Source organism: Procambarus clarkii, unplaced genomic scaffold, assembly GCF_040958095.1.
Source record: "Procambarus clarkii isolate CNS0578487 unplaced genomic scaffold, FALCON_Pclarkii_2.0 HiC_scaffold_116, whole genome shotgun sequence".
NCBI classification, from domain to species: domain Eukaryota; kingdom Metazoa; phylum Arthropoda; class Malacostraca; order Decapoda; family Cambaridae; genus Procambarus; species Procambarus clarkii.
In genome coordinates, this window is record NW_027189149.1 from 1,178,589 (window position 1) to 1,201,088 (window position 22,500).

At 33.3% G+C, this 22,500-nt stretch overlaps 1 protein-coding gene across 13 annotated transcripts; it reads left to right on the forward strand.

Annotated features, from left to right (window-relative positions):
• Positions 1–2,198: 2,198 nt before the first annotated feature.
• LOC123748920 (uncharacterized) lies at positions 2,199–19,667 on the forward strand. Of its 13 annotated transcripts, none has more exons than XM_069320292.1 (20): positions 2,235–2,454; positions 4,475–4,564; positions 7,883–8,059; positions 8,315–8,479; positions 8,590–8,676; positions 10,834–10,881; positions 11,496–11,654; positions 11,941–12,135; positions 12,333–12,437; positions 12,663–12,898; positions 13,566–13,744; positions 14,004–14,097; positions 14,809–15,141; positions 15,308–15,425; positions 16,737–16,828; positions 17,067–17,182; positions 17,473–17,561; positions 18,273–18,443; positions 18,726–18,913; positions 19,184–19,667. In XM_069320292.1, the coding sequence occupies exons 2-20, from the start codon at positions 4,546–4,548 to the stop codon at positions 19,454–19,456; spliced, it is 2,844 nt and encodes a 947-aa protein (XP_069176393.1). In that variant the 5' UTR covers positions 2,235–2,454; positions 4,475–4,545; the 3' UTR covers positions 19,457–19,667. The 13 variants fall into 13 exon arrangements, with proteins under 13 accessions (XP_069176403.1, XP_069176404.1, XP_069176393.1 ...); XM_069320293.1 differs by having other exon boundaries at positions 4,478–4,564; XM_069320294.1 differs by lacking the exon at positions 10,834–10,881.
• The last annotated feature ends 2,833 nt before the right edge of the window (positions 19,668–22,500 follow it).

A 22,500-nucleotide genomic window follows, 5' to 3' on the forward strand; every position in this document is an offset into this window, starting at 1 on the left:
CTGGGTGCGTCGTCGAGAGAGTGCTGTGAGGCGGCTGGGGACAGGGAGGAAATTCAGAGACGACCTCACTGTGGCTCGGTGAAACCGTCGAGTAGATCTTTCAGGTGGCTGAGGGCAGGAAGGAAAAGCAGAGACGAGGACTTGGGGGGGTAGGGGGTGGGGTTGGGCTCTGGATGGGTGAGGGGAGGGGGGGTGTTAAGGTGGGTCGCCGAACAACCTGTCCTCTTAAAAAGAACGTCAACAGTTGCCGTTTGACTCTACGGCTGTTTTTGGACGTTATTTTGTCTTAAACTACGTCTATTTTCGCTTCCATGGACTATCTCTTGTTATACAATGAAATACCACACTCTTATTATTCTATAACTCACTGACTATGCTCTGATATATGTTCTTCAAGTAAAAATATATATATTTTTGCCTTAATTAGGCCATAATCCAGAAAATTCCAGCCCATCGATCTTTATATTTAGGAAAACATCTAATAAATTTGGAAATGAATTTTTCGTTCGCCGACAGTTTCCTGTTACTATTTAGTCTTTTATGCTTTAATGTCGCTGGTCATTGTGACTTTCCCAGGATTTATATATGTTTTGTAGTAGCATTTAGTCAGACTACAGTAATTTAACTAATGGGAAACCTTTATAGTCGTCGTAAATTAGTAATAATCATTTATCAAATAATAAATTAGCAAACATGTACAACTTCTTATGTTACGACTTTTCGGGTAGGCCGTTCTGTTTGTTTACAACCCCAATGCTTCAAAAAACACAATACTTTTAATATATAAGTGACTAAGTATGCTCTAATACATGGTCCTCAATGAAAATTATGTTTTTTTTTGTTAATTTGTCCATAATGAATAAGATTCGTTACTGTTGATCTTTATATTAAGAAAAACATCTAAGAAATTTGGTATTGAATTTTCGTTCAAATAAAGTTTCCAGTTACTATTTCCTAGTTATCCTTAAATGTAGGTGGTCATTATTTTACTGTTATGTATATAGAAATTTAGCATTATGCATTTATAATACAGAACAATTTGGTCATTCCACTGCCTCATAATTATATAAAATACATTGTGACAAATACTTGATAATTAAAATCAGAGTTTTTTGACAACTATAAAAAATCCTGTTGAAATCATGCCGTTTTGAGTTGTCATACGCTTCTTAGTAAATAATATTGTGTAATGTTTGGCACAATTTATCACTGTATTTACAAACTGTTTAGGTATTAATGTATTCATTTTTTTTAATGTGTAATATGTTACTTAATCCTAAACTTCTTTTGCAACATTTATATCAGTTATAAATAATTGTCGCGAAACGGCGTATGAAAAAATAAATTTCGCCAAATGAAATTAGTGTATCGGCGATCGAGCGGCCATATTTAAAAGTGCATACTCTTGTCACTGTCCTGACATTAGTTTTCGATGTACGTATTTCATTTTTGTACCAATGTGTTCGCAATAGAATGTTCTAGAAGAACATAAGTATAAAACGTCACATAAATATGTGTTCGACCGGCAACATATATAAAAACTACGTCGATTATACTCGTCGTGTCAATAATACAATTGTTTTACCACGCTGATTCAATGCCATACTGTTTTCTCAAATAAGCTCTTCGGCTATTAGAGAAAACGTAAATTTCATGGCGAACATTTGTAAACTATCCCTAAGTAGATCTGATCGAAATTGGAATTTATACAAATATTTATTCTCGTGTTGCCCGCCACTGTCACCCTTGAGTAACCAGAAACGGATATACAGTAAAAACTAGGCTAACTCATCCTAATCCTTGCACAAGCCCTCCAGAATTTATTTATTGAAGATCAGCAAAAAATTATTGCGCAGCTCATATTATACAGTTTAAGAATGAGATTTCCTTGTTCTAAAGGAATGAAAATGACACTGCCTTAATCTCAGTCGATTAAGTCAGTGTCTGGGATGCTCCCGGTGCCCGTGCCTGGTGCTCGTGCACCAGGCACGGGCGATAGTGTACGTTTAATTGTTCTTTTAGTGTAAATAACGGAATAAAATGTAAGACATATAGTCTGCAGATCTTTTTCCAGGTGTCTTTTATTTTTTTTCCTAAATAAAACTAAGATATTGCGAATTTTGCTTAACAAGTACATTAATTATTAACTTTTTGTCTTTATTATTGTTATAATTAAAAGAATTACATCTTGTTTTTTTGCTTATGTACAAAACATAGTCTAATAACCACAGTTCGTTGCCCCTAAATCATCACAACATAACCAGTTTACTCATGTCATCGCCCCTAAATCAACAAAAACAACCAGTGTATTATTGTAAATAAGTATATCTTATGATTTCTTAGCAATGGTAAGACATTTTTAAGACTCTAACCTTCGTAAGAAGGTATGCTGTATACGAACTGAACGACCGCGCTTCACAACAAAAACATGGCCACATGAGTTGGATTATTCCGGTAATATTGAGCTACTGTTCATTGTTATTAGTTTACCAATACTGTTAGGGAATGTCATAAGAGTTAGGGAATGTCATAAGAGTAGTCACAGGGCAACCAAAGATACCCAGCTTCTGGGTACGGGATCTTTGCCCGAAACGCTATGCGTGCTAGTGGCTTTACAATAATAATAATAATTTATTTAGGAAAAATATATACATAGATGCAGAGTTACAGTACAAACATTCTGTTTGATTTATAGATAGAGGTAGTACATACAATACCTAAAGCCACTAGTACGAATAGCGTTTCGGGCAAGATTGTAAAATCATCATTATTCCTATTTTCTCTCCTAACCCCCAGTGTACCTTCTCGTATATTAATAAATAAATAACCAGGTTTTTTTATGCGGCTGTGCTGAAAGCCTGACGTAAAATAAATCATTGTGTCGGAGAACAGGAAGCTACAAATTAGGCTTGTATTGAGGTTCCCCCCTCCCCCCTTTCCCCCCAATTACAGGTCTTGTCTAATTACCACAAGCTACCACAAGCTACACAAGCTTCACAAAGCTTCCTGGCAATACGTTAGTAATGAATAAATATGATATGTTAGGCTGACCTAACCTAACCTAACCTAATCAAACCTAACCAAATCTAACCTAACCAAATCTAACCTAACCAAATCTAACCTAACCAAATCTAACCTAACTTAATCAAACCTAACCTAACCTAACCTAACCTAACCTAACCTCACCTCACCAAACCGATGCTTGGATCGTCGACTTGATTTGGTGTCACCATTTCTTTATTTTCATTTAATTTCTTTATAAAAAGATACTTTTTCAGATTAAAATTATGTTTTTTCGTGTTGTACATTCAGTACCAACATTATAATGAGTAAATATATCTTATTTATTCATTACTAACATATTGCCAGGAAGCTATGTGAAGCTTGTGTAGCTTGTGGTAGCTTGTAATTAGACAGACCGCCAATTACTGGTGGAGTAAATCAGCCTAGCCTACTTCTTCCTAGCATAACCTAGCCAACACTAGCCAAGCCTAGTCTACCCTTGCCTAGCCTAGCAAACAGCCCTTGAACCCCCTACTGTTAAGACTGCTCTCTGATTGTACCTATGACACCTATTATTAATTTCCTTCTGTATCTTTAGCTCCAGTATGTTGTTATATTATGCTGTGCAAATTTGGGACCTGGCCCTCTAGTATCTTACATATATGTATTATTTGATGCCATTCTTGTCTCGTGTCCAGAGAGTAAATTTTGAGAGCTTTGAGACGGTCTCAATTATTTAGATGTTTTATCATTTATATGTTTGCTGTTTATGGTCTCTTTATTTCCTCTAATTCAGAGATTTCTCCTGTTCAGAAAGGGGGAGTCAGTACCGAGCAATACTCAAGATGGGACAGCACCAGTTATTTGAATAGTATTAGCATTACTGTGGGTAGGGTCTTTGAATTTTAACATTCTCATAAACCATTCCATTATTTTTCTGGCCGCCACTATATTTGCTCGGTTATGTTCACAAAGTGTGAGGTCGTCAGACGTCGTAATTCTCAGATCTCTTGCATGTTTGTTCCTTCTTAGAGTGGGTCTGATTGTGTCCTGTGTTCCTTGTTTCATTTAATTTCCTCGTTTCTACCATACTTCAGCACCTGTAACTTATCACTGTTAAAATCATGTTATTTCTGTTTTTTCAATGTCTCCTACAGTGCCAATTTACTTGTGTCTTCTGTATCATCTGTAAAGTTTCATTGTTCAAATTTCAGTTATATTTTGCTTGTATTTTCACATGTATTAATTTTATTTTTATCTCAGTTTAATTACTGAAAAAATGTCAAGAAGTTAATATGTAAACAAAAAGTGCTTATGAGATTTGCGTGTCACAACTCTGATTTGCAGTTTTTGGATGGTGGTGCAAATATGCATCCTACCGTGTTCTTGTAGTTTTATATAATTAATCTAAACTGATTCTATTTTATGCCTGGTTTTAAATAGTTTTGTACCTTTTGGGTAAATTTTACAGCAGCCCAACATCAATTTCAATCGGTGATATTGTTTCTCATGCAGTCGAATATCTGAGAGCTCATTGCAACAATGGATTCCAAAAATCCAAGTAAGTTTCATTATACAGTAATTAGGATTAGGTTTCCTTTATCGCTGTACTAGATTTTAATCATATTGCATACTTTATGATAGCCCAAATTATCATAATTTTCAGGACAGAAAAGTGTATGAAGCAGTCTTTCATGCTACATTTATCCATTTAGCTAAGAGTATAATTAGCAAATGATTCACAAAAATATTAATTACACAATTTGATAATTGTCCCAGACAGACGTAAAGATCATTGCATCTTCGTTTTCTGATGTGTTGTTTTGTCATCCAAAGATTGTACATTATTACCTAAAATTCCAATTTAGAATATTTATTAAGTATTACTTAGTTTGCTTTCATCTAGAGTATGCACCTCCTCTCTTGGATTGCCTACCCTCCATCCTTCACCAGACATTAAATATCTTTGCTTATACTAAGTATTTAAAGTGCAATCAATACCTGCTTGATGGGGTTCTGGGAGTTCTTTTACTCAGCAAGACTGGCAGTAGGCCAGGCTTGACTTGTGAGAGTTGGGTCCACCAGGCTGTTGCTTGGAGTGGCCTGCAGGCGCACATACCCACCACAGCCTGGTTGGTCCGGCACTCCTTTGAGAAAACTATCTAGTTTTCTCTTGAAGAAGTCCACGGTTGTTTCGGCAATATTTCCTATGCTCGCTAGGAGTATGTTGAAAAACCGCAGACCTCTGGTGTTTATTCAGTACTCTCTGATTGTGTCTATGGCACCCCTGCTCTTCACTGGTTATATTCTACATTTTCTTCCATATTGTTTACTTCAGTATGTTGTTATTTTACTGTGTAGATTTGGGACCTGGGCCTCCAGTATTTTCCATGTGTATATTATTTGGTATCTCTCTTGTCTCCTTTCTAGTGAGTACATTTGGAGAGCTTTGAGACGATCCCAATAATTTAGGTGCTTTATCGAGTCTATGCATGCTGTATATGTTCTCTGTATTCCGTCTATTTTAGCAATCTTCACCTGCTCTGAAGGGGAAAGTGAGTACTGAGCAGTACTCAAGACGGGACAACACAAGTGACTTGAAGAGTACAACCATTGTGATGGGATCCCTGGATTTGAAAGTTCTCGTAATCCATCCTCTCATTTTTCTGGCTGCCACAATATTTGCTTGGTTATGCTCCCTAAACTTTAGTTCGTCAGACATTATTATTCCCAAGTCCTTTACATGTTACTTTCCTACTATGGACAAATTTGATTGTGTTTTGTACCCTGTATTATGTTTAAGGTTCTCATTTTTACCATATCGGAGTACCTGGAATTTGTCGCTTTTAAACATCATGTTATTTTCTGCAGCCCAGTCGTAAACTTTATTAATACTGTATCTACTTGTAGTTTTTCAATATCTTCAGCAGAGGTCATTTTTAAGCTGATTTTTGTGTCATCTGCCAAGGATGATCCAATGCTGTGCCTTGTATATGATTCTATATCTGATATGAGAATAAGGGAAAGCAATGGTGCAAGGACTGTATCTTGAGGTACAGAGCTTTTAACTGTTCTTGGACTCGATTTTATATGGTTGACTGTTACTCTTTGTGTTCTGTTTGACAGAAAACTGAGTATCCAGCGTCCTATTTTACCAGTTATTCCCATTGACCTCATTTTGTGTGCTATCACTCCATGGTCAAATTTGTCGAATGCGTTTGTGAAATCCGTGTACTGTATACCTGTGTAGAGGGGCTATGTCTGCTGCTTTAAGCGCATCTGGTATTTCCCCCGTGTCCAATCTCTTCCTACTCACTATACTGAGTGCCTGTGCTAATGTCACTTTGCATTTCTTTATAAATATTAAATTCCATGAGTCTGGACCCGGGGCTGAGTGCATGGGCATATTGTAAAATTCTCTTTCAAAATGTTCCATGCTCGTGTTGATATTGGTTATATTTACAGGGGTTTGGATATCACGCATAAAGAAGTTGTCCAGATTTTTTACTTTCATGCTGTGCATCTGAGTGCTAAACATATCCTCATACAACTTCTTTAGGATTTCACTAATTGTAAAATTAGTGTTATGACAAATTAGAAATTTGTCATACTCAATGTATGAACCTTCACTAATACAAATAGGTCCAATATTGGCAGTGATATTTTCTTATGATTTAGCATAAATGAGGAAATATTTTGGGTTTTCCTTTATTTCTTGAATTGCTTTTTTGTCTAGTTGCCTCTCTTCAATCTGATATGAATGCTTCAGTCTCTGTTTTATTTCTACAATCTTCCTGTTTAAATTATTCCTTCTTTGTATGAAAAGTTGTCTGCTTAATCATTTCTGTTGTTTTTTGTATTTTTTTGTAGTGTCACCTGCGTTTTCTTTCTACGTTGGACCTCTTTCTGGCTTTCCTCAAAGGAACATGTTTCAGACAGACTTCATAGGCTTCAGAAGTCTGTTTTTCTATTCTTTGTGTATGATGTTTATTACTTAGAACACATTCCCATTGAACGTTCGTAAGTTCCCCATTTATTTTTGCCCAGTCTATCCTTTTATTATTATTATTAAAATTGGATTTATTGAATAACCCTTCTCACTTGTTGTTTCTCTTAGGCCTACTACCATTATTAATGTTAGTTTTCACTTCAATGTTGTCCGAGTACGTAGTGTTTGAGACAGTAATGTCACTGATTAGCTCGTCATTGTTTGTAAATATCAGGTGCAGCGTGTTTTCGTTCCTAGTTGGTTCTGTAATCTGCTGACTGTGCGAGAATTTGTCACAGAATGTCAGTAGTGATCTGACCTGTAGTTTGTTATTTCCAGGTTGATTTCCTGCTATAATGTTATTTTTACTATTCTCCATTTTAAAATGGGCAGATTGAAGTCTGCAAAGAAGATAATATCTGGTACTGGGTTTGTTAAGTTATCAAGGATATTCTCTATTTTGTGTATTTGCTCAGTTAATTTCTCAACTGTTGCATCTTGCAGTTTGTATATTAAAATAATAATTAGATTTATATTTTCAACCCTGATTCCAAGTACCTCTACCACCTCATTAGTTGAGTTCAGGAGCACTGTTCATGCCAGTTCCTCTTTAATATACAGACCTACTCTTCCACCTGACCTTATTACTCTGTCACATCTATATAAATTATAATTTTGGATCCAGATTTCACTATCCATGTGGTCTTTTGTGTTGAATGATTTGCTCATTCAAATCATTCATTCATCATTTGCTCATTTATTTGATCATTCAAATATGAATGATTTCCCATATTGTGTGTGACTTCTGGTGAGCTTAGGTAGTTCTACATTATAATGTAATTATACTGTACTGCACAGTTTATCATAACCCAAATTATCTTTATTTTTCAGTCCTGAGAAACGCTTTACAGCGATTATGTCCCTCATGTAATATGATCGTGAACATTAATCAACATGTCTGCAAGTGTGGCTATAGGCTTTTTGATGCCAAACGTAAAGCTCAGCCGGAAAGCCAGGCTCAGGCAAATATCAAGAGATCAGAAAAAAAACATATACCTGTTGTACATGGTAAGCTCACTTATATTTTTATTCACAATGTTTAATATGGAAATAAATAACATAATTGAATAATTTAATTTTATTTAAAGGAAATATTTTACTCCCTTTCATATTGTTGTAAAGATTACCAACATATATTGTCAAATGAGCAATTTATGTCATCTGCATTTAAAATACAGCTTTCACACACTTCACGTATTTGTGTTGGATAATATCATTTTCCAGCTTTACATAGAATACTTTGTGTTCTTTATCTATGTTCAGATGAGTTGCATAAAAGTGTGCAAGATTTACAACACCAAAAGAAATTGAAGGAGATTGAAGAGGAGATAACAAGGCTTCGAGCAATTTATGATTCCCAAAATAACAACCCAAAAAGGCGGACAATTATGTACACTGGCACTTCGTCTAGAAAAAGCAGAGCTTTAGGTATTAGTATTATTGTCAACAGTTAAATATAATCACTAACTGATCTTAAATGTAATTATAAATAACTTGTTATAGTAATATATTTTTTACTGTTTTTTTTCTATTACTAGGCACACCATCAAATCCTTTCCCTTGCAGTCATGAAGTAATGAAGCCTCCAGTTTCTGTTGTAGACGTTATACCCCAAAATATCAATGGTATGTTATCTAATTATTTTAGAGAGATACAAATATAAATGCATTGCCATAGTAACCAAGGACTAAGTTGCAAATACAGTGTGTGTGTGTGTTTGTGTACATATATATATATATATATATATATATATATATATATATATATATATATATATATATATATATATATATATATATATATGTATATGTATATATAAATATGTATATATATATTATATATATATATATTATATATATGTCGTACCTAGTAGTCAGAACGCACTTCTTGGCCTACTATGCAAGTACCGATTGGCCTAATAGGCCAAGTGCCTTTTAATTTTCAATAAATTGTTTCCTTTTTTTTTAAATATTATTATTATATTATATTAAGAACATAAATTATTGATTTAGTTATGTTAGTTTAGATTAGGTCAAGATAAGTTAGGTTAGGTAGGCTTGGTTAGGTTCGATCATATATCTACATTAATTTTAACTCAAATTTAAAAAAATTTAGCTCATACATAATGAAATGAATAACTTTATCATTTCACAAGAAAAACATTTGAAAAAATATTGAAATTCTGGAAAACTTGGCTTATTAGGCAAATCTGGCCTTGCATAGTAGGGCCAAGAACTCTATTCTGGCTAGCTATCTATATATATATATATATAAATATATATATATATATATGTCGTACCTAGTAGCCAGAACTCACTTCTCAGCCTACTATTCAAGGCCCGATTTGCCTAATAAGCCAAGTTTTCCTGAATTAATATATTTACTATAATTTTTCTCTTATGAAATGATAAAGCAACCCTTTTCTCTATGTATGAGGTCAATTTTTTTTTATTGGAGTTAAAATTAACGTAGATATATGACCGAACCTAACCAACCCTACCTAACCTAACCTAACCTATATTTATAGGTAAGGTTAGGTTAGGTAGCCAAAAAAAGCTAAGTTAGGTTAGGTTAGGTAGGTTAGGTAGACGAAAAAACATTAATTCATGAAAACTTGGCTTATTAGGCAAATCGGGCCTTGAATAGTAGGCCGAGAAGTGCGTTCTGGCTATTAGGTACGACATATATATATATATATATATATATGTCGTACCTAGTAGCCAGAACGCACTTTTTGGCCTACTATTCAAGGCCCGATTTGCCTAATAAGCCAAGTTTTCCTGAAATAATATATTTTTTCTAATTTTTTTCTTATGAAATGATAAAGCTACCCATTTCATTTTGTATGAGGTCAATTTTTTTTTATTGGAGTTAAAATTAACGTAGATATATGACCGAACCTAACCAACCCTACCTAACCTATCTTTATAGGTTAGGTTTGGTTAGGTAGCCGAAAAAGTTAGGTTAGGTTAGGTTAGGTAGGTTAGGTAGTCGAAAAACAATTAATTCATGAAAACTTGGCTTATTAGGCAAATCGGGCCTTGCATAGTAGGCTGAGAAGTGCGTTCTGGCTATTAAGTACGACATATATATATATATATATATATATATATATATATATATATATATATATATATATATATATATGTCGTACCTAGTAGCCAGAACGCACTTCTTGGCCTACTATGCAAGGCCCGATTTGCCTAATAATCCAATTTTTTATGAATTAATATATTTTCTCTAATTTTTTTCTTATGAAATGATAAAGCTACCCATTTCATTATGTATGAGGTCAATTTTTGTTTATTGAAGTTAAAATCAACGTAGATATATGACCGAACCTAACCAACCCTACCTAACCTAACCTAACCTATCTTTATTGGTTAGGTTCGGTTAGGTAGCAGAAAAAGTTAGGTTAGGTTAGGTTAGGTAGGTTAGGTAGTCGAAAAAACATTAATTCATGAAAACTTGGCTTAGTAGGCAAATCGGGCCTTGAATAGTAGGCTGAGAAGTGCGTTCTGGCTACTAGGTACGACATATATATATATATACATATATATATATACATATATATATATATATATATATATATATATATATATATATATATATATACATATATATATACATATATATATATATATATATATATACATATATATATTTATATATATATATATATATATATATATATATATATATATATATATATATATATATATATATATATATATATACATACACATACCTTAATTTATTGCCTGGCAATTCTCTAATTGCAGAGTCTCCCGGTGCTGCTGCTGTTGAAGTGTTACCTGAAAACTTTGATGGTATGTCACATTTGTTATTATTTAAAAAAAAATTCCATATATATATATATAATATATATATATATATATATATATATATATATATATATATATATATACATATATATATATATATATATATATATATATATATATATATATATATATATATATATATATATATATATATATAGGGACCTACTATATATATATATATATATATATATATATATATCATATATGGCTATCCTCTCTGAAATTGCAGGGAAAAGGACTTGGGTCCTTGATGTATGTAGGGTGGATCATAGTAGGCTTAAGTTAAATGCCTTATAAAGACCCTTAGGCCATTTTCATAGTCATTCCTGATGCAAATGTCCTGTCAAGGGTGTATAGATAGATGAATAAATATGGTTGTAGATAAATGGATAAAGGGGTAATATTATATAGTAAACACATTTGTAAAAATATTATTATAAATTATAAATACTGTATATATATATAAAATTATTTAAATTTATATATAAAAATATTTTTTGGTCAAAATATTGACTTATAGTGTGAGTGAAATATAAAATAGCTAAAGAAGATAGTCTAAAAATCAGTGTAAGATTATAATTAAAGTATAATAATTTCAGCCGCTGCCGAACTTGCTGCAGAAATAAAAAAAATCCAAGAATCGCAAGTGAAGATTTCTCAATGGCAGCAAAGAAGAATGAAGGCTGAAATTTCTTGGGAAGAAAGTCGGTCAGTTCTATTTGAGTGGGAGGTGTCTAGGCACGCTGTTCCAGTTGAAGGTACATACACAATACTTATAAGCATATTGTCTATTTACATCAGCATATCAGTTTACATTACAACTTATTATATTTGCATTTTTTTTTAGTTATATTTTTTGAATAGAGAGTGGGTACTTCGTTTTAAATATACCTGAAGCATTTTATCACTAATGAAAAATGTTTATGTATACTTATAGACCATATTTTTTTCCTAATTCTGCATGATCTGAAACTGTACAGAAGTCTTTTTTGACAAAGATGCGATATTTTTGAACATATGTTTTCAAATATTTTCATTTGACAGACACCAAATGCTTCAAATGTAGGATTGAAGCCAGCATCAAATGTGAAGATTGTCATCGCCTATTCTGCTACCACTGTGATATGAAAAAGCATTTTTTAAACCCATTCCATGATAGGTTTTCCTGGGCCAGTGGATATTATGAAGCATTGCCACCAACTGTGACTGTTGACCTTAATGGGACATTTACTGACTGGCGTATGTAAACCAAAAAATTCTTTACATATGAAAACTTTTCTTTTTACCAAGCTATTACAATATAAGTACCAAAATATTGAAAGAAAAAAATAAATAAATTTTTTACTCAATAAGCAATTCAATTTTTATGGCATTTGACTTATTAAATATTATTTAAATATGCAATCTGCTAAGTTTATTATTATTTTCTTATTCAGAACCTGTTGTGCCAGTTCCTGTGCCAAAAATTTCCTGTAACTGTAAAGACTATAACCTTAACATAAAGAGTTCTGACATCATGTGTACTTTCATAATGCTCTCAGGTATATTTTATTTAATATTAAGTTTGAACACATAAGTCTATGAGTATTTGCATCACTGAATATAGTAGCATCACTGAAGTTCTAGTGAGAATACCCATACCCAAGCATGTGGACTTCAATCTTTGAGACACAAACATATCCATTCAGTGATGGAGATGAGTTTTACAAAAGATTCAAAATAAGCTGCTTTATTTTAGGAATAAATACTAAAACTAAGCTTTCTAGGCAGGTATGACCTTTATCTGCCCATATTTGAGTGTCAAGAGTGTGGATACAGCCTTCCTGCAGATGCTAAAATGTTGTATGATGGTGGATACTTCTGCTCATCAGCCAGGAAAAGTAACACATTCTTCAGCACCAAACTCCTGAACAACTGGCATTTCCTTAAAAGGAACAGTCCAGGTTTATCAATGAAATCCTTGTTAATAGCGCTCCAAGCGCTTGGCTCTCGTAATGGAAGAGTAAGTATTTATTAATTTTATATATGTAATGTAAGTACCTGTATACATTAAACTGTATATATAATAATACATAAAAATATGAACCCACTCCACACATTCTCTTGTGCCACTTACATGTACAAAACCTTGTTCCCAAATGCACATCCTGATCTGAAACTCTTCCTTGATAGATGTAAAGGATCCCATAATCACCACACCAGAAATCAATATCTCTCTGATATCCCCCGAGTCAAACTAAATCTGTGCAAACTCTCTATGCAAATAAAGTAATTGGTTATTGCTCCTAATTGGTAAACTCTTTATTGAATTAAAAGCTGTCCAGCTGTTCAAAACATTATTCAAAAGTAAAACTAAAAAGCATTAATTTCATCCTTATAGTTTCCTACGTAGTTCTTCAAACTTGCACTGTTACTTGTGCTACCCACTCCCCCAATATATATGGCTAACTCATGCAACTTGCATGGCTTAGCCACATCTGGGCCTAGTGCTGGGAACTAGGTTCCCTGCACTATGCTGGGAACAAGGTTCCCAGTATTAGGCTGGGAACCAGGTTCCCAGTACTAGGCTGGGAACGTAGTTGTTCAATCTTGCACTATAACTTGTGCTACCCACTCCCCCAATATATGGGGCTAATCCATGCAAATTCTATATTCAGTATATATTTCAGGATGGTTGCATCAACTTTGAAGCTGCTAAAAGAACATTCCAGGAGTGGAGATTTATGCAGTATGAACTTGCAAATGTCCAAAGCTACAATAAGAACGTGTGCCCTGCTTGTCATACTAACCCATTTGCCATACATATTGATGGCAACAAAAAGTTATTCCGATATGAAAAAGTTGGAAGGTACAGTTCTTAAATAATTTTCCTTTTGTAAGATAAATTTTTATTTTTCAACAATTAATACATTTCTTTTAGGGCAACTTATATATCACAATACATTATTCGTTATGTAAATATATCAATATCTGAAAAATTCTTACATGCAATACATAATAGCGTTATTCATGTATTACAACATTAAGTAATATATATTTACACAATCATCAAAATTGAAAACAAATCAATGTAAATTATGTAAATACTGTCATTTTGTTTCTTTCAGAGGATTGAGGGAATCATATTATTCAGAGAGTGTCTTTGCTGCTGACAATGATGTGACTAATCACCTTAACCATATAGAGAGCTTAAAAACAAAGGTAAATATTATGTGTACAGACTTTGTAAACTGTACATAGATTTTATATTTTTATTTATATATACAAGACTTTTTACATTCTTGTACAGCTACTAGCACGCATAGTGTTTCAAGCAAGTCGTTAATCCTATGTTTCCCAGAATATGACCCCACCAAATCCATTAACAACCAGGTACCCATTTTACTGTGGGGTAAACAGGGGGGGGGGGGCCATAGTTAAGGGTTGATGCCCAGTAAATCTTCCAAGGCCAGGATACAAACCCAGGACAAAGCGCTCGCGAAACGCCAGGCGAGTGTCTTAACCCACTACACCATTGGGAAAAGACAGTCATGATGTCTTACAGTTTACAGAGTTAATATATATATTATAACAAGTAGTTAGGTTTTTTTTAACCCACAGGCAAGTCAACCAGTAAAACATAGAGTACTCAACGTTTGTCAAGAGCTACATGCACCATATAAATGGTGATTTTTGGGGTCTGAAGCCATATTGATTAAGATGCTATATTTCTGTTGGTCTATATCACTTTTATATAACCCATAAGGTTAGGTTCTTTTCATTATTTATTATATATTTTATATATACTGTATTTATATAATATATATATATATATATATATATATATATATATATATATATATATATATGATATAAATATATAATATATATGATATATATATATAATATATATCATTTATATTTGATTTGCAGAACAGCCAAAATTGTGGTGTCTCGTTGTGGAAAGCGGCGCGAAACGAACCGTATACACACAAATCCCTGGACCAGACTGGCATAAGCCTTGCATCATGCCGGCATGGTGTAATTCTCAAAATGTGCAATATGACTCGTGGTGAGGTTTTTGGCTATGCACACTATCTCCATATAAATTACTTCAAAAGTGCCAAGTACATCTGCCAGGACATTATTTGTCAATACTGGCCATGGGCCCTGAAAATTCAAGAAAAAAATAAGAAATTCACCCTACTGGGGACAAAGCCGTTCCTAGGTGTTTTGCATGCAAAAGCACATGCATGGTATTGCCAGGTAAATAATTATCATTTGTCAAAATAACGGGTATAAATGTAACATTATTTTAGGGTTAAAAAGCTATTAATCAGAATAAAGTATTTAGTCATAATTAAATTTTTGAGCAATCGACTAATATTCTTTCCTTGTAATTATTATGCAGTGTGTTACATCTTAATTATAGGTCCTGTATGGAGGACGCTGGCAGCACGGAAGTGGTTTGACCACAGGTGAAGAAACCGAGCAAATTTTCAGCTATATGTCGCGGTACAACAGTACCACCAAAAACATGTTGAAAGCCGGTTAGTTTATAGTGCATTGTTACAATGAGGAAGGTATAATCTATTAAAACTTGTTAGTGATATTTATTATGTGTAATGAAGATGACTTCAGTAACTAGCAACACCTGGTGTCACCCTACAACTTTGTGTATATGAATTGGATTTGATTAATATAGCAAGTAAATTATAGATAGTATAAAAGTGAATGTTGACCAGACCACACACAAGAAGGTGAAGGGATGACGACGTTTCAGTCCGTCCTGGACCATTCTAAAGTCGATTTTGATGAGGAAGTAGACAGGAAATAAATAGGCTAGAGAGAGCTGAGGAGCAAAGTAAGGTGTATTTTAGGGGATAGTAATAATAATAAGAGCTGCAGATGGCCTATTGGCCCATACGAGGCAGCTGCTATTATAACCACTGAATGAGAAGGAGATAGGAATAAGAACTAACTAACACACCAACAAACTAACACACTTCGTAGCAATCTAGTTCACAGTGCTCCTCAAAAAAAAAAAAAAAAAAAAAAAATGCTCCTGCTGCTGGTGTCTACTCTATTTCCTGTTCATCTTGTACAATACTTTGGCAAAACTGGCTGTACACTGAATGACAGACTTAAAGAACACAAGAGAAGTGTTAAGTCTGCAGACACTAACAATGCTCCCTTCTGCCTTGTGAGGGATTCTAATCATCCCATAGATTGGTCTTCCTCCAAAATAATCTTTCCTGCCTCTACTCTCCACAGACGCCGTCTTGTTGAATCGGCTCTAATACACAATGTACCTAACATGAACTTGAGTCCTGGCTTTGTTGCTGTGGACTCTTCCCTTTCACAGTATATACTCAAATGCTGTAATCTTTCTAACAAACGTGACCTAACATAAGCCTACCCCTTCCATTTATCTATCTTTTCTTTCTCTTTCCTTTTCTTTCTCTCTTCTCCCTTTTTTCTGTTCATTGTCTTCTCCTACGCTCCCTTGCTATCGTCTTCTTATTCCTATCTCCTTCTCATTTGGTGGTTATAATAGGAGCTGCCTCGTATGGGCCAATAGGCCATCTGCAGCTCTTATTATTATTACTATCCCCTAAAATACACCTTACTTTGCTCCTCAGCTCTCTCTAGCCTATTTATTGCCTGTCTCTACTTCCTCATCACAATTGACTTGAGAATGGTCCAGGATGGACCGAAACGTCGTCGTCCCTTCACCTTCTAGTGAGTGGTCTGGTCTACATACTTTAGCCACGTTATTGTGACTCATCGCCTGCATAAAAGTGAATTATTTTCATTTTACATATTCATTGAAGGGAGTTATTTTTTGTCCCTTTTTTCAGAGCGTGAAGAAGAACTTAGTGAATCTTCATTTTTTTGGAACCAACGTAAACATGACTCTTTAGCTCATGTTCTAGCTTCAAGATTTTGTAAGGCAAGTAATTTGCTTTATTCATTGAATATATGCAACAATGATCATGAATCACTAATATAAGTGCACAGGAAAAAAAAAAACATTCAAAAATAAAAATAAAAATAACATTTACTGGCATTAAACAGCCTTCATCAGCAGTTAGGCTCGTAAGGATTGTTTTTTTTTTTTAATATCAAATATTAAATAAAAATTGCAACATTTATTATACTAACAGGGCAGTTTTTCCTCCTGTTGATAGGCAAAAGAAGCTGCAGAGTTAATAAGAAAGGAGTTAGCTGACTTATCTCTTGATGAAAAACAACTTCTCATCTGGATTGCAGAGTTAACCAACTTAGCCCAGAGTTTAAATAAAAGGTTTGCTTGTAAAATATATAGTAAGAAACACTGTTTTGAAATACTCTTATATATTTTAACAAGGTTATTGTACTGTAAAATCAATGCAGTACCATAAATCATAAAATTGCCAAAACATTTCTTTATTATTTTAATTGTTTAGTTCTTGTACAGTAATTGTCAGCCATCATAAAATGCCATTGTGACCATTGCCTAAAAATTTAAGTTAAATTTTTTTTTAATTAATCAGGGACTTTACATGTTTGAATTTAGTAAACATTATAGTAAACAGTATCCTCTATTCTCAACAGATCAGTTTCTCAAAATGATGTTCAAAATGGGATAGAGTTAGTATGTGACTCAATTAGAACCAAGAAATCCCAAATATCCGGTGTAGCAGGTATGTTAAAGCTTATGTATAAGTTAGGGACTGATAAAACAAACAAAAATCTTTTAGTGTTTGTAAAATACTTCAAGAAAACAATGACTTTTTTTTTATCTAAACACATCTAATGTCATTTATTTCTCAGGTAGATTTGTATGGATACCATCTCACTTAGGTGTTGTCCTATGTAATTATAGGTAATTGTCAAAATTAAGTTGAGATATCAATATCTATGGCAGGTGCCTGCAGGTAATGAATCTGCCAATGGAAATCATTCCAGTTGTAAACTATGTGAACAAAAGCTAGGACATGCTGTCTATCACTATATATGTGATTGCCCTGTTATCAATGACTTCAGAACAAATGGCATGATGTACTTTGAGTTTTGTTATTACTTCATACACTCAGGAATATTGGAAGATATTCTTGTGCTGTACCCCGATTTTGTTAGTGGAGGCTAATAGATCAGCCTTACATTTCATATTCTCTCCAGATTCCATGTATGACTGGCTGTCCTGTGAGGTTTTTGATCTACACTGGTCTTTCATACATAATAGGATAGCAGCACATTGCTGTGTATACCTAAGCTTGTTAAAAAAAAAAGTGGTTGGCAAATATTTATGTAGTGTGTTCTCCTACTTTTGTGTAGGTATTCACTACTAAGTATATACAAAACAAATTTATCAACTATAATCTTATATACTAGTAACAAAGTGTTTCTTTCAGCTTCAAGCAAAATGAGATCACGATACCGTGCAAAGATTGAAGCAGACAAGAAAAAGTTGAGGGAACTGATAGCGGTCTACAATGAAGACAATACAGAAAAACTTAGTGTGGAGATTGCTGAAGAGGGGAACTTTCCATGGTATAATGACACTCCTCAACCAACTGATAATGGTAAGTATATTTGGTTAGTTTTCTGTGCATATTGGCCTTGTCAATGAGGATAAATATTGTTAGCTACTAACATGTTAATTCAAACTGACTCATTATGGTAATGGACAAATGGAAGTCCATGCCTAATTTATATTGTTAAGATAATAATATTAACAAGATACCTTAAAAATGATTACATATGATTGCATTGTTGTTGCATAATACATGCATCCTACAATGACAGATTTGTTCATGTTCCTTATTAAATAATTTACTTTATATTTTATTTTTGAATATTTTCAGTTACTCTTCAAGACAAGAGAAATGCTGCAGAAAAGCTGCATATGTACAACAGGACTATGGAAGAACAAAATGTCATTCAACTTGAAATGAAAAGTTACTTGGATTTCTACAGAAAAAAGCTTGAAGAGATAACACAAAGACTAGATGATGTACAAAACAAAAGTGCTCCACCCTCTTGGATAATTGAAGTTAGTATCAGGTATCAATATTAACTTAATTACTCCACTGAAATAAATGTTATTGCATTATAGCTACTTGGTAAATATTTTAACAGGTAGCTTAATCATTGTTGTTTGTGTCTAAGCTAAGTAAAATTAGTAAAAGCATTTTGTAGACAAAAATTGTAATATATTTTCATTATCACTTTTACTGGTTAAAGTTTAAATGAAACACTTGTTAGGAAAACAAACATTTAATTTAAAAAATACCTGAAATAATGATGTGTGTTTGTTTTACAGGAACCGGGTAAATACTCAATAAAGAAGTCATCATTCCAGCATGTAACCAGTGGACTTACGGCCCTCTTGCTAAATATAAGAAAATTCTATCAACTTAAACTAATTGAGGCAACTAACCTGTTTTCTGAAGACAGGGAAGTAGAGTACAACAAATTTCAAACAGACAGTCAAGATTCCGAGGATTCCGAGACCGACAGTGACAACAGTGTAGTCAGTATTGAGTCACAGACTGACAACGAAGAAATGGAAGAAACACTCTTCCCTTTGATTTGAGTAGCTTTAAGTAGCAAAGCAAAGATAAAATAACAAGTATTCTCTACCCCTGGGTTGGCAAATGTTCTTTGCCCAAATCATCGTCATGTTAATTTTGCATCCCTATGTTGCTCAAGAAAGATTTGTTTTCAAATTAGTTTTTATTTTTATTAATTACCCTCAAAGTTTTGTTTAGTTTAGAAATGCTTATTAAATAAATTGTAGTTGTAGTTATGTGCAATTTCTTTGCTTTCCTTCAAAAAACACACACACACAAAAAAAAGGTAAACATGAAAAATGAGTGCCCAAATGAGATACAGAAAACTTTTTTAGTATCAGTAGTTGACAAATGGAATGCATCAGGAAGTCATGTTGTGGAGGCAGACTCCGTACAAAGTTTCAAGTGTAGATATGACAGCCCAGTAGGTTCAGGAAACTACTTCTTTTGAGATGATGCTTCCTAGCATTACGTAAGTAATGAAGAAATATGATATATTTACTCACTATAATGTTGGTACTGAATGTATAACATGGAAATACACATTTTTACTCTGAAATAATCATATTTTATAACGAAATTATACGAAACTTAACTCGCAGTTCAACACAGGAAGTCTACATTCTAAGCCTGGTAGCACTCGAAATTATTGACAACACTGAAGTAGACAGCTTAATTATTTCTGACTCCCTTTCTTCACTACGAGCAATAAACAGTTTGCAATCATGTAATAACGTGCTTGTCTTGGAAGCTAGACATAGATATATAAGAATAGCAAGAGGGGTAAATATAAAAATGTTGTGGATTCCTTCTCACATTGGCATGCAGGAACATGACAATAAATAAGCCTCTGTATCTCTTTCCACTTCGGCTCACAAGATGGGTATAGGGTGCATAATAAATGCGCTAAAGAGAGAATGTTGTGGCTTTGGGTAATTAGATGATTCAAATTTTGTTATAAAATTATGTTAGTTTAGAGTAAAAATAAGTTTTTTTTTCATGATGTTCTACATTCAGCACCAACAATATAGTGAGTAAATATATCGTATATTTATATTTATATATTTATTTATTTATTTAAATATATATATATATATATATATATATATATATATATATATATATATATATATATATATATATATATATATATATGTACCTAGTAGCCAGAACGCACTTCTGAGCCTACTATGCAAGGCCCGATTTGCCTAATAAGCCAAGTTTTCATGAATTAATTGTTTTTCATCTACCTAACCTACCTAACCTAACCTAATCTAACTTTTTCGGCTACCTAACCTAACCTATAAAGATAGGTTAGGTTAGGTTAGGTAGGGTTGGTTAGGTTCGGTCATATATCTACGTTAATTTTAACTCCAATAAAAAAAAATTGACCTCATACATAATGAAATGGGAAGCTTTATCATTTCATAAGAAAAAAATTAGAGAAAATATATTAATTCAGGAAAACTTGGCTTATTAGGCAAATTGGGCCTTGCATAGTAGGCTGATAAGTGAGTTCTAGGTACGACATATATATATATATATATATATATATATGTCGTACCTAGTAGCCAGAACTCACTTCTATGCCTACTATGCAAGGCCCGATTTGCCTAATAAGCCAAGTTTTCATGAATTAATGTTTTTTCGTCTACCTAACCTACCTAACCTAACCTAACCTAGCTTTTTTTGGCTACCTAACCTAACCTTACCTATATATATAGGTTAGGTTAGGTTAGGTAGGGTTGGTTAGGTTCGGTCATATATCTACGTTAATTTTAACTCCAATAAAAAAAATTGACCTCATACATAGTGAAAAGGGTAGCTTTATCATTTCATAAGAAAAAAATTATAGTATATATATTAATTCATGAAAACTTGGCTTATTAGGCAAATCGGGCCTTGAATAGTAGGCTGAGAAGTGAGTTCTGGCTACTAGGTACGACATATATATATATATATATATATATATATATATATATATAAATATATGTATATATATTTATATATATATATATTTATTTATTTATATATATACAAGAAGGTACATTGGGTTTGTGAGAATACATTGGATAGTACAGTATTTACATTCTTGTAAAGCCACTAGTACGCGCAGCGTTTCGGGCAGGTCCTTAATCTAACAGATAATTTTAAGTAGGTAATTTCAATCAGAATTGATAAATGATAAAGATACAATACAAGAGAAAAATGAGATGAGAGAGATAAGTAAGTATATTAAAGCACATTGTTATATTAAAGCTCTGATTGATTACATTGACAGCTTGATTAGTAATTTAAACAAGATTAATAGACACCATACAGCAGATTGACAGCACATATAAGACAGCAATGATCACAATGGTAAAGATGTTCAGAATGGGTACATAAAGATTGGGAGACTGGGTAGCAAAAGATACAGATAAACAAGATTTATAAACACCTTCAACTATTCCATGGTCCAGGGATTTTCTGAAAAGGAGTTTCACTGACAAACATAGTGAATTTGCCAGTTCAGTTCCTTTACGACTTGGGACTGAAATACATTTTCACACTTTGGGCTTTTGAGTCTTTTAGTTTGTCAATGCTCTTCCTGATTGTGTAGCGTGTAATTGGTATTTCCCTTAATTCATTCTCTTTACCTCCGACAAACATTTGTGTGGGTGATTGGATGTCATTCAAGCTTTCTAGTGTGAACACTGATGTAAAGTATTCATTCAGTGTGTTTGCTGCCCTTTTATCGTGCAACTTAACATTGTTAGTCTCATCTTTTATGGGTCCTACTCTGCTGTAATGGGTTTTTGTTTGGGTTTTACTTCGTATATATTTGGCCGAAACGCTATGCGTATTAGTGGCTTTAGGTATTGTATTTTAAATTTAAAATATTTGCCCCAAGGAGAGAGTTTATTGGGAGTACTTAGCTGTGTCATTAGGCAGATAATTAACTATACAATTTGCTGTGCTCCGTCCTTTTACAAATCCATTGACCCACATCCCCTAACCTACGTATTTTGTGCAATAGTCGGTTTCGGATGATCCTTTCGAACATGTTGCAAGTGCATGACATGAG